A 13,590-nucleotide genomic window follows, 5' to 3' on the forward strand; every position below is an offset into this window, starting at 1 on the left:
AAAAAGATTTCCTAATTTTTCCAGATGTTTAACTGTATTTGTTCGCAGAATCGCAGCAAAACTTCAATTGTATTGGGTGGAAATACAATCCTGTGGAACATGCTTGTGAAACATTTTTCCATTAAAACAAATTCCCAGTTTATATTTCACTGAATTGAGGTTACTCATTATGATACAATTATACTTCTGCATATTATCCATGCTATTATTCCTTTTGCTAGGGGGACTGTGGTATTTTTCTATTATTAATCCCATCCTTCACTTGCTTGTTGACTCAAATTTCAATTATTATCTGCTCTCAGGAACTTGCCAAGCTCTTTCTTTGAAGGACAATGGAATTCAAGCCACCTCTAAAAAGTAAGCCATGAGATTTCAGCAATGAGATAAGGGAATTTAAACTCAAAAGGGATATACACATAAAATGGACTAGACTAAACAAACTCAAGAGGATAAATCACCATGATCTGGATGGATTGTATCCATACATTTGTAAAGTGTCTGGGGAAAAGTGCCAAATATTTAACAATTAATTGAAGAGAAGGAAGAAACTGATAAATGAAAAGTAAATATGAAATAAACCAGCGAGAAACAAACACTTAACAGAAAAATTACAGGGAAGGTTGTGACTGGTTGGGGAACTTGTACAAGAGAACCATTTTAGAATGTTACAGAAAAAGCTGGACATTTAGGATAAAAACGAGGAGGATTTTTTTCCATTTTGAAATCCTCTATCCAAGAGAACGGTGTAGATTCAGTCATTGAGCACATTCAAGACGTGGATGGAGTTGTGGAAGTTAAAAATGTTAAACCTTATGGGGATAATGTACAGGATAATGCATTGAGGCAAATGATCAGCCAGGAATGCTGAATGGTGGAATTGACTTGAGGCAAATTGCTTACTCTTGCTCCTGGTTCTTGCCCACCTTTGTAACACAGTGCAAAGTTGTATGCTTTGGTATAGAATAGGGAGGTGTCATAGACTGATGACATAAATCTATCGACATACAAATCAGGAAAGGATTGATCAATTGGGTCTCTTTTCTCTTGAAAAGAGTTTGAGGGGTCATTGATCTTTGGCAGTCATGTTGGCCCTGAAACAATAATTGTTTCTCTCTCCTCAGATGCTGCCAGACTTGCTGAGTTTCACAAGCACACTGTCTTTATTTCATTTCTCCAGCATCCACAGTACTTGTTTTTACTTGACAGCCCACTCCAGGTATTAGTCTCTGAAACACTTCTACGCACTTCCATTCTTCCTTAAATAAGACCAATAGTTGATACAATATTCCAGACGTGGCCTCACCAATGTCCTGCATAGCTCAAGCATAACTCAAATCGTGTACTCAATTCTCTAACTCAATCTAAAATTTTACATTCTATCAGCTTTCTGAATTACAGCAGTCCCACCCGCACCTGCGGGGATACATTCCAAGACCTACCACGGAAGCCCAAAACCACAGATAGAAGTGAACCCATTCATTTAAATGGGAAATTTACTTTCCTGGCAGCCCCAGGTCCCAGAACGTTCCCTATATTTTGTTCGGGCCATGGTAAACCGCAGGTAACTGAAACTGTGATAACAATCCTGCGGACACTGCGGTCGGCCTGTACTAACTGTACCTGCAAACTAATCTCTGGAGATTCATGCAGTAGGTCACAAGATCTCTTTGCATTTCACTGCTCTGCAATCTCTCGCCATTTAGATAATATGCCCGTTTTGGCAGGAAGAAAATAAAAACAATTTCATATTTTCTCACTTTATATATCATTTACCAAATCTTTGCCCATTCATTAAAATCTATATCCCTCTGCAGCGTCCTTATATCCACCTCACAACTTACTTTTCTATCTGTCCTGGAGCCATCAGCAAAGGAAGCAACCATACCTTCAACCCCTTCAAGTTGTTTGTACAAATTACTAAAAGGACAATACAGATCCCTGTGGTATATCATCAGTTTGAATTTTGCCAACCAGAAAATGATCTTGTTTCCTGTTAGCTAGCTAATCTTCTATCCATGCCGATAAGCCACGAACTCTCATTTTCTACAGTAAGCTTTGATACTGCACCTTATCAAATACCTGCTCTCAATCAAAATACAGTACATCTCCCAGTTCCCCTTTATTCGTTATTCTTTAAAGAATTCCAAGACTTGGCCAAACATGATTGTCCTGTTATGATATCATACATGGTACCTTTAACATCTCCCTACGGAAAATGTTTAGATGACTGATTTGTAGTTTTTCATGCTTTCTGTCTCGACTTTTTGAATAAAAGAGCTGCATTCACAATTTTTCAATCTGACTGAATTTTTCCCAAATCGTGATAAGGATGGAAAATCAACAACAATGCATCAACTAGCTCCCTGCTTCTTTCGACACACAAGAATGAAGATGTTTCTTTTTATCCTTTGCACCTGTGATTCCTAAATTACAATTTCTTTCACAAACATCTTACTCAATATGGCCAAGATACCCTTAGATTGGTGATGGGAAAAATGGATTTCATTAGTGCTTTTGATCAAATAACTCCTGTTACATGTGTATAATTGAATAAATTAGGTGTATGATTTTGCCCTGTTCAATTCCTATGCAGTTAGATAACTTTTCAACACATACCATTAATGCTCATGCATGAATAATCAATATTTGGTTAAAGTACCTAATGACAATAGGTGTGACTGCACTGTATTGCTAAGAGAGGCATGTTCGATCCTTTCTCTTGCAGAGAAGAGTTTCCACAGTGGTGTTAGAATGTCTTCCTCAGACAGTCAATTGTTAACAGCTTGGAGTTATTCCTGGGTATATATATATTTTTAAATTAGACAAAACAAGGATGAGTTGGTGGGGTCAGGGCCTAAGAGACCCAGGAAGGATTTAGTTTAGCTTTCAGTTAGTGAGGGGGTTTCTGCTCGCTACAGTGGAACAGCTAGAGTTCTCGCTTTACTGCATCTCCAGCATCTGCAGTTCTCACTTTCGTCTGCTAGTGTGAAAAGACAGCACATGAGAATAATACCAGTTTTGTTAAATTTCCTTGCCAAGTGTATGTTTATAGGATGTTGCCTATATTGGAACAGTTGATGATTAGTGGTTAAATCATATATTCTCTTCTAAGGTATTTCAGTACAATTGAAGTTATGTCAGTTCTTTTCATTTATATTTTAACTGTTCTAAGAATAAAAAGTGTGTTTTGTTTAAAGGCTGGAGGTAGACCAATCATATTACATCTGGAACACAGGGCTTTATACTTGTCTTGAAATAAACATAAGTAAGGGTCCTTACGATACTTTGGGAGGAGTCCTAGTCTGGTGCATGACACATATCTGTGAAATATTTTCACAGGACTTGTAATACCTGGCAAACTGGGACTTTGATCCCTTTGCATTTAATGCAATTAAGTTCAAAAATCTCTTGCTACCTATGATTCAAATGAAAAATTATTAAGAAACCATAAGATTTTCATACGCTTCTCTAAGTGCCCACACTTATAGAGTTATGATGCATTTTGTGCAAATGTATGAAGTAGAAGGTAGAATTCAATCATCTAAGCACTATTGATTTCATTAAAATAAAAAGTAACCTGGATCCTTCCTGAGCCCTTGAACATACTTTTTCCTCCTATTTTACCTTTCTGAACCTGAAAACAGTCAGTTTATTGGCATGGGTTTGGGTATAGATATAACACTGAGTGAGTGTACAGCAATAGCCAACTGGAAGCAGCGGGAACAAAACTAAAAAAATTCCAATCAACACAGTACAGCAGCACTTCTCTCAAGGCTCCACAGCACTGAGGATGTCACCTAGAAAGGGGACAAAATGTCTGAAAACCAAATTCCCAGCTCAGTGAACAACTGCTGCCATCAGGATATTTTGGCTGTGAAAGCAGCAACAGTGTAACAGCTATTTTCTCCAAAACATCCACTTGAGACACAACTGGATGGTGATGGGAAGCAAGAAAAAAAAATGAACAAAGTTCCCAATCTCTCTCAAGGGATGTGGTGTGAACTTCAAGAATTGGGCGGCACAGTGCCACAGCGGTTAGCACTGTTGCCTCACAGCGCCAGAGACCCGGGTTCAATTCCCGCCTCAGGCGACTGACTGTGTGGAGTTTGCACATTCTCCCAGTGTCTGCGTGGGTTTCCTCTGGGTACTCTGGTTTCCTCCCACAGTCCAAAGATGTGCAGGTAAGGTGAATTGGCCATGCTAAATTGCCCGTAGTGTTAGGTAAGGGGTAAATGTAGGGGAATGGGTGGGTTGCGCTTCGGCGGGTCGGTGTGGACTCATTGGGCTGAAGGGCCTGTTTCCACACTGTAATGTAATGTAATCTAATCTAAGAACAGAAAGTGTATTTTCATTTGTGGGAAACCAAAAACTAGAGGCTACCAAGGAAGGTAGTCTCCAAGAAATTAAATGGGGATTCTTAAGAAAAAGTATTTTCCCAGACAGCACTGAGAATGTGGAACTCACTATCGCAGAGGTGAATAGAATACATGTATTCAAAGGGCGGTTGGTGAAGCATATGGGGAAGAAGAGAACAGAAGATTATTATGCTAAGAGTTAAACGAGAAGGACGGGAAGAAGCTCAAATGGTGGAAAATGGCAGCATGCGTTCGATGGGCAAATAGACCCATTTCTGTGAAGCGTATTTCATGTAATAATTAGTTCAACACAGCCTTTGATCAAAACTTGAGCTCATTTGTATGGCTCACAGAAACATATCACAATAAAATATACTTCATTATGAATCACAAGTTACAATATAAAATGTAACAAATTAGTAAATTATTTCAATGTGAAAAGAAACAGTTAACAATTATATGTACATTCAATGCCTGTCAAATATACCACCAAAATTAATCTGATGTAGAAAAAAGTATTTGCTGTCTTGATGTCCATCAAATAACTGACATGTGCTCTATTTGAACAAATCTTGATTACTCTAATATTTAGAAATTATGTTACATGCACATCAGCAAAAAGGCATAAATGACATTTTGTTATGGTTTAATAGTTTGGCATTGTTAAGCTATACAAAAGAAAAGCATTTTATTTCATACACATAAATCCTGCAACTTTTCCAGTGATCATTTACTAGCCATTTACACTGTAAAGCTCAGAGCACAATCAGCCTAATTAGTGGTTTAATAAGTGTGTTAGTTATGCCCTGTGTGGTTCTGTGGTGTCACTAAATGCTAAATTAAAGACAACTCTCTTCTTAGTGTGTTCATTAAACGGTTTAATGCCAGCAGGCAAGGAAGTCTGAAGTAAAATGTAAAAAAAATGAGTAAATTGGCATCTCTTTTGAGATTTGCCCTATGGGCCAAGCATTTTTATGTCCTTAATCATTATTAAATGACTTAACATGACACTTTGAGCCAAGAGAATGATTGCACCCCTACGCATGTATGAATTACAGACAAAATGAAGGATCATGCAGTATTAGAAAGGTGCCTTTGGGAAAAGAAAATCTCTAATTCCATTTTATTATTGACATCCATTTTGCTGTTGTGAATTAAAAAAAGATTGAAGCAATAGAGTTCCATTTCTATTCAAAAACAAAGCTTCTCCTGAGGCACTGCAATTCTTTAAACATTAATCATTTTTGCTTTTGTTACTGTGTTTGACACTGCCTCATTCCTGTTTCTTTCCACTTCACGTGTAATATTCTTGTGACAGGAAGTTAACCCAAAAATTGAACATTTGCTCAGGATCAACAAACAACAGTACATTATGGAAGCATTATTTACCACCATCAGGTTTACCTGTGGCCATAATAGTGTCTTCTTTGCCTTGTGTGAAAACTATAACACGTTGTCGCTTTTCATTCACTTTTGGCAAACTTTGTGCTTTCTTGGCAATTTCTTTAATATCTTCTGTCTATTGGCAGAAAAGCAAATTGTAATCATTTTATGCAAGCACATTTGGACTAATTTAAGAACTTAATTTGGTCTTTATATGCTATAACAGTTAGTGTACTATAAATACAAATAGTATACATTAATGTGCTAACCAAGAGATTTAATAAGAATATATACTGCATGCATACAGTTCACGATTTCATGAATTAGCAGTTCTCTTTTCATGACAAGCATATTTTAAAGGTAATTTCTGTTGCTTGGAAAAATAGTGAATATTATTTTACCATCAAGTTGCCTGAGCAATTTATGAAATGAGATGCTGCCCAATTATCCATTTATCATAGATCATTTGCTTTTTTACCTAAGTATTCTTCTATTTTCCTCTTACACCACAGAATACCCACAGTGGGGAAACAGGCCATTTGGCCCAACCAGTCCACACCGATTCTCCCAAGAATATCCCACCCAGACCCATCCTCTGATCTTATCACCCTGTACTTCCTAAGGCTAATGCACCTAACCTGCACATTCCTGCACATGATGGCCAGTCTTTGGACATCTTTGGACTCTAGGACGAAACCGGACCACCCGAACGAAATCCACACAGACACGAGGAGAACATGCAAACTCAATACAGACAGTCACCCGAGGTAGAAATCAAACCCGGGTCCCTGGAGCTGTGAGGCAGTAGTGCTAACCACTGAGCCACAGTGCTGCCTACCTTCAAAGCATAATTTTCCTTCCGATATGGCCTGCATTAAAAAAAACTAGAAACTTGTTTTATTTTAAGGGCAGGATCTTGCATTGAGGGTTTTTTTCTCCTATCAGGAGACAGGACTCTTTTACAAAGTGTCCTCAATGTGGATGCCAAATTCAAATAATAATTGAGGGAGGATTAAATCCTGGGCTCTATCAATTGACAAGCTGGCAGACTGTTAAATATTTACTGTTGAAATGACCAAAACTGAAATGACAAAGATATTGTGGAGCATATGTTTAAACAAAAATTTTAATTTAATTTTAACACTGTTGCAGGATTTCTGGAAATAATCCACTCATTTATTCTATTAGATTGCTTCTTTCAGCAGGAGTGTAAAAGCCTGCAAGTAATAAATGTGACACATGAATCAATAATCCTTTCAAACAATTTGTTATAATATATTTTTCTGTGATCTTGAATTAGTCTGATATAGTTAACCAAAGCGTTTGAGCCGATTTTTAGCAGCCAAGCATCACAGCTATCTGACATACGACAAATGTCAACTGGTATTTTCCACCTGAAGCAGATGATTTGAGACAACTGGTGTTTGATATGGCATTAGCTGCAAAATGTGTACTTTCGTATCGAACTGTACTTAGTTGAGTGACTATGGATTTAATTATTATACATAACAAAAAAAATCAATAGTTTTATAACAGCAAATGCTTCAAATCTTATGTATTATCGCAATAATAATAACAATAACCTGCTGAATATACCAATTCTTCAATGTAACTTTCAAACATGCAACATATACTGGACAAAGAAGCCAAAAACACACTTATTTTTAAAAGTATCATTCCCAAAGGCAGCATCATGGACAGGACCCATTGTACAATAAAATTAGAAAACATCTCCAGATGTGCATGTTTCTAATTAACGTAACATGTATGAGGAAAGTAACATATGAAGAAAGTGACTGTAAGGGGTATTTTAAAGTGACAATTATTACATAAATAGTATGACTTCAGCTTTTAAAACATGAAAATATGATAAATGAATATATTTCAGTTATGATGTTTTAGGAGAGTAGTTTAATATAGCAAAACTAAAATCAATGTCCACCTGTGATCTGGTTGTGAGTGGAATAGATCAGAAGATTGTATATTGTTAAATTATTTTCAGTCCACTTCTCAATCATGAACAAGAGTAATTTATCAGACAGTCACTAATCATGTGTTGTTTATTTTACATTCGGCCCCTAACTAATCAAATTCATTATAGCATATGCTTTGTTACCTGTAGTTGAATGTAGCAATAATAAGGGCTTTATTCAGATTAATGCCCAGAGTGTCAAACAAAATTCACACCACTGAATGATTTCACTCCAAATAACTACCAAAAAAGCCATCTGTCTCACTTCACAACATTATGCCTTGAAAATGCTTTTGTGTATTCTTAGAGAACCATTTTCAGCTTTTCAGGCTCCTTTCAAGTAGGAAGTGAGTCATTGGTATTAATTTACTTCCGCTATAGTCTGCCGATTGCTCATGCTGCAAAAGAACCTTTACACAATAAGATTAAGTGGAAGATGTTGCTATTTAATAGTTGAAATGACAGACACCTTATCTGCAAGGGAAGTCTGAACCAGTGCCTAACCTCTTAACTTCCCAAGAGCCTTTTCAAAATTCTGTGAATAACATCTGTAGGAGATGTTGGGTACAGGCCTAGCACAGTGCGTCATACATCATGCTGGCAGAACAAAGAAATCAGGATGGCTGCCAGGTAACCATAGTAACAACTGCAAGGACTGGAGAGTATAATAGCACATCAATCACTGTCCAAAGAACTTCATTATCAGCAAAATCCTTTAGGATCTGTTTAGTGCGCAACCGAGGGTCAACTCACCTCAAAGCCTTGCTCTCTAGCAAAAGTGGCAGCCTCCTGCAAAAGAAACGAGCAGTTAATTATAAAGTGCTGTCGAGATTGCCGAAAATAACACTACAATCTAGGTATACTGAGGCACTATTTATTGAAGCCAATTAATTTAACAAGTGCTCCACTACTCAGCCACAGTAAAACGTCTGTTTCTTTCGTTTTAAGTATTTTATTTCTTTCAAAAATGGTTTAAATAAAATACAGATTACATTATTAAATCAGAATACAATTTTTTTCCCAAACTGCACAGATCCCTCAGGGCATACTGACTGGTATATAAGTTTGACCAGGTTAGCATATGTCAACGTTTACATGAAGACTCAACTCAGTATAACGCTGAAACCATGATTGAGTTTAACAGTTCTAACAATGCCCGACACAGTCCCATTTCATAATTCCTGTGTTTTGGCATCTGTGGAATATAGCAAAATCAGGATTTAGACTTTTGCTCTAGGAGAAATATTTAAAACTTAGCTCAAACTCCAGAAAAGTGATCTAAAGTTCTCTCAAATATTTGAAACATTTAAATAATGATGTTAGGAAATAAAAAACTGTGGATTTGGTCTCGAGATGGGAAGAAACTTTGTGAAATGAACAAAATCCTGGACTGAAAAAATAATTACCACAAACATCAATTGCTCTGGAAACCCAGCTGGTCTGGCAGCATCTTTGGACATAAAGTAGAGTTAATGTTTCAAGTCCAATGACTCTGCTTCAGAAAAAATATACTGTGTCCTGAAGGAGAGTCGTTGGATGTGAAACAAACTCTGGTGTCTCGCCAGGTGATGCCAGAGATGCTGAGTTCCTCCAGCAATTTCTGTTTCAGATTTCCAGCATGGACAGTAGAGCGAACAGCCATTGGGGAACTTCAAGCCAGCATCTACAGGAAAACACATACAGAACAAATACTGAATTACAGAAGCAATCATCCCAGCACTCACAAAAAGAGCTGCATCAGGGCATTATTTCATTGAGCAATAACACACTGTAGCACCCAGGAATGATGAAGAGTAGAAGAAAAATACCTATACAGCATATTCAAGAAGAACGGATACCCAATAAACATAGTCCGCCGATTTTCTCCACAAACCCAAACAAGCAGACTCTACCGCGGCCAGAACCTTGAGCCACTTTACCCTATATCAAAGACATCTCTTAAATGACTTCCAGACTACTCATACCTCTTGACATCATGGTAGCCCACAAACCTACCAACACACGTAAACAGCAGCTAATGAACCTAAAAGACCCTATACAAACAACCAGCAAAACAAATGCCATTTACAAAATACCATGCAAGGTCTGTAACAAACACTATATTGGCCAAACAGGCAAAAACCTAGCCACCAGGACACATAAACATTAACCAGCCACAAAATGACATGACCCGCTATCACTAGTATACTTACAGACAAAGAAGGACAACACTTTGACTGGGACAACACATCCATCCTAGGACAAGCTAAACAGAGACACTCATGAGAATTCCTTGAAACGTGGCATTCCAACTGGAATAAACACATTGACTTGGACCCCATCTACCATCCTCTGGGAAAAAGAACCGGAAATGATATCACCACCCTAAGAAACCAAGACACATAAATAGAAAGCAGGACAAAACACCAGCACTTCACCGGAGGCTCACTGATGGTGTTACCTAGTATAGTGACGAAACATCTGAAAATAAACTTCCAGCTCAGCGACCAAACTTACACCTCAACCTAAGCTAAAAATCTTCTCAAAAATTGCGATTTCCAGAGATAGCTGGCTCATGAAGAACTCAGTTTACAGTGTATGAAAACTGAAGCCAAAATTCTGTGCAAGTTTATAAACCCAAATGAAATTGCAGTGCCCTAATTCACACCAGAATGTACTTCCAATTGCTGAGACTATCAGCTTTTCATCATTGAAGGTAATTATAACGTCATCACTATCAGACCCTAAAGGTATATTTACCATTATTTGAGCTGAAAATTGAAAAAAACTTCCATAAGGTATCAAGATTAACAAAACAGATTTCTTGTTTTAGAAACTAAAGTAGGTCAAGGGTAATATGGGGTGCATGTATGGAATGAGCTGTCACAGGAAATAGTGGAGGCTAGTATAATGACAACATTTAAAAAGGCATGCGGATAGGTATATGAATAGGAAGAATTGAGAGAGATATGGGCTGAATGCTGGCAAATGGGACTAGATTTATTAGGATATCTGGTCAGCGTGGATCAGTTAGACCAAAGAGTCTGTTTCCGTGCTGTATTACTCTATAAATGTAAGTAATACTACAAATGAAAGTAAGGAAATGGGAGATTGTTAAACAAACACTTTCTTGCAGTCTCCACAATACATGAATAAGATGACGTACTTAACATTCTAAGGAAATTAACAATGAATCATGGATTGGAACTCACACAATTAACACTAGCAAGAAAAGTGCATTAGAAAAACTAATGACATTAAACATGGACAAATCCCAAGATAGTCAAGGAAGTAGTTGAGGACATTGCAGATTTTTATCCAATATTTTCCAAAGTTCTCTCAGTTCAGAAATTGATCCCTTAGATTGGAAACTTGTAAATGTAATGCCAATATTTAAGAGAAATATAGAGAAACAAAGAATTTATAGACTAATTAGTAAAACATCTGTGTTGGGGAATACTTTGGAATCTATAATTAAAGGACTGAAAGCCTGAACATTTGGAAAAATTTTAGCTGATTAGAAAACCAACATGGATTTTGAAAGGGAAGGTGATGTCCAATTCTGATACTAATTAGATTTTTGAGAAATTAATTGAAGTAGTGGGCAGGATGTTGAAGGATGCTTTTAATTAGTTGTGACAGGAATATCTTTGGCAAGGCCAATACTTAACCTCCATCCTGACTTGTTAGAAAAGATGGTGGTGAGGTGCATTCTTGGACTTTTGCTGTCTGTGTAGTGAAAGTAATCCCATTGTGTTGTTAAGTAGGGAGTTCCAGAAGTTCAAGTCAGTGATGGAGAAGGGATGATAGACATTTCCAAGTCAGGATGATGGGTGACTTTAAGGGGAACTTGGAGGTAGTGTATGTTGTTTGTACTGACTTCCAGAAAGCTTTGAAAAAAATTCCACATAAGAAATATTAGTCCCAATTAAAGCTCATGGACGTAAAGGCAAATGATTGACCTGGCTAGAGGGTAACAGGTAGTAGGTGAGAGAGTAGGGACTGAGACCTGTTTGAATTGGACGAAAGTGACTTCTATCCCAAAAGGATCTGTGCTAGGGTCTTAAGTACACACGATAATTACGAAGGAATTAGATAACACAATAAAGAGCCACACATATAACGACTGACACAGCATAAAACAACAAAGTGACACCTACAGAACGAATGGGCAAAACCGTGACAGAAGGATTTCAGTTCAGATACGCAAGAATAACTTGGCATCATCAAGGTATTACTTAGATGGTGAACTTCTAATAACATTGCAGGCCCAAACAAATTTAGGTAGCTATGTACTCGATCATGAAAACGCAACAGTCACTTGCCAAAAATAATTAAGAACGTCGGGGCAATGCTCACTTTGGAAAATTTGAATATAAAAAAAGAGCAAGTTTTGCAACACAAAACCCTAGTAAGCCATATAGAATACTGTGTATATTGCATTTCAGAAATGATATACTGATCATGGATGGAGTGAAATGCAGATTCATGAAAATATTACTAAGACTCCTAGAGTTACGTTATAAGATGAACTTGTATTTCTATAAATATAGGATAAAAAATAAATTTGAGCTTTTTTGGAGTTAAAGGGTAGTTAATGTCAAAATCATGCTGGATCATTCAGGAGAGATGTTAGGAAATCTTCTTCCATAAAACACATGAGAATCATGCAACTCTCTCCCAGCAAACAGCACAGGATGTTCGCTCATATTTCTGGGATTGACAGATTTTACTTGTCAGGGGTATTAAAGGATAAGGAGCCAAGGTGGGTTAATGAGTTACGATACACATCAGTCACAATCTCTCTGTATAACCGAACAGACTTCTGAGTGTTGGAATGGTCTGCTCCTGTCCCTCTGTGGCAGAGGTCACCAATACAAAAGATACTGGAATCCAAGAAAACTAAATGCAACTTATATTTAATTCCTGATCTACTGAAACATTTATGTGGCTCATTAATTGATTGGTTTAAAACATACAAACAGGCAACAGTTCTAAATTTGCAAGAGTGTGCTAACAGTACAATACAAGGCTGAAGTCTAGATAGAGAAACAGGAAAAGTAACACCCTAGACAAGCTGTTCCTGTACATCTACAACACTGGCATCTATCCGACAATGTGGAACAATGTCCACATCTGTTCTCTGCACAAAAAACATCTGTCTTGTGCTTGCTAATTCGCCAAGCCTAAATCTTCCTGAAGCTGCTTCATATCTTCCGCACAATACACATTTCTGCTTAGGTTTGACCATTCTGACTTGAAAATACATTGTAACTCCTTTAGTCATCAAGTCAGTGTACAGAAACAGACCTTTCAATCCAACATATCCATGCTGACCATATTTCCCAAAGTAAACTTACTCCACTTTCCAGTGTTTGACCCATATGCCTCTAAATCTTTCCTATTAGTGTATCTCTCCATATGTCGTTTAAATGCTTTAAGTGTATCTACTACTTCCTTTGGCTGTTGATTCCATATACGACCCACCCTCTATGAAAACGTTGCCCGTCAGATTCCTTTTAAATCCTTCTGCTCTCATTATAAACATGCCTCCTAGTTTTGAACACTGCCACCTGAGGGAAAAGACTTTTGTTATTCACATTATGCCCCTCATGATTTTATAAATCTATATAAGGTCACCCCTCAACTTCCTCCATTCCAATGAAAAATGCCCCAGCATATCCAGCCTCTCCCTCTAACTCAAACCCTCCACTCCTGGCAAAATCCCAGTAAATCTTTTCTGAACCCTCTCCAATTTAACAATTCTCTTCTAGTTGACAGAGCAATCAGAACTGCAGACAGTACTCAAGAGGCTGCATCAACATCCTGTACAGCGTCAACATGACACCCCCAACTCCAACTCCCTTCCCAACATGGAGTGTCCCGATAACCCAAAGAGAA

At 37.5% G+C, this 13,590-nt stretch overlaps 1 protein-coding gene across 5 annotated transcripts in view; it reads right to left on the reverse strand.

The window, feature by feature from the left end:
• adka (adenosine kinase a) overlaps nt 1-13,590 on the reverse strand; it is a 283,424-nt gene that overhangs the window by 38,381 nt on the left and 231,453 nt on the right. For all 5 annotated transcript variants that reach the window (XM_072583275.1, XM_072583276.1, XM_072583272.1 and 2 more), the window contains 2 exons: nt 8,464-8,499; nt 5,760-5,874 (listed from right to left, as the gene is read on the reverse strand). In XM_072583275.1, the coding sequence (XP_072439376.1) occupies nt 5,760-5,874; nt 8,464-8,499 (151 nt within the window). The remainder of the gene's footprint in view (nt 1-5,759; nt 5,875-8,463; nt 8,500-13,590) is intronic.

The sequence above is a fragment of the Chiloscyllium punctatum genome, chromosome 13 (genome assembly GCF_047496795.1).
Source record: "Chiloscyllium punctatum isolate Juve2018m chromosome 13, sChiPun1.3, whole genome shotgun sequence".
NCBI lineage: Eukaryota > Metazoa > Chordata > Chondrichthyes > Orectolobiformes > Hemiscylliidae > Chiloscyllium > Chiloscyllium punctatum.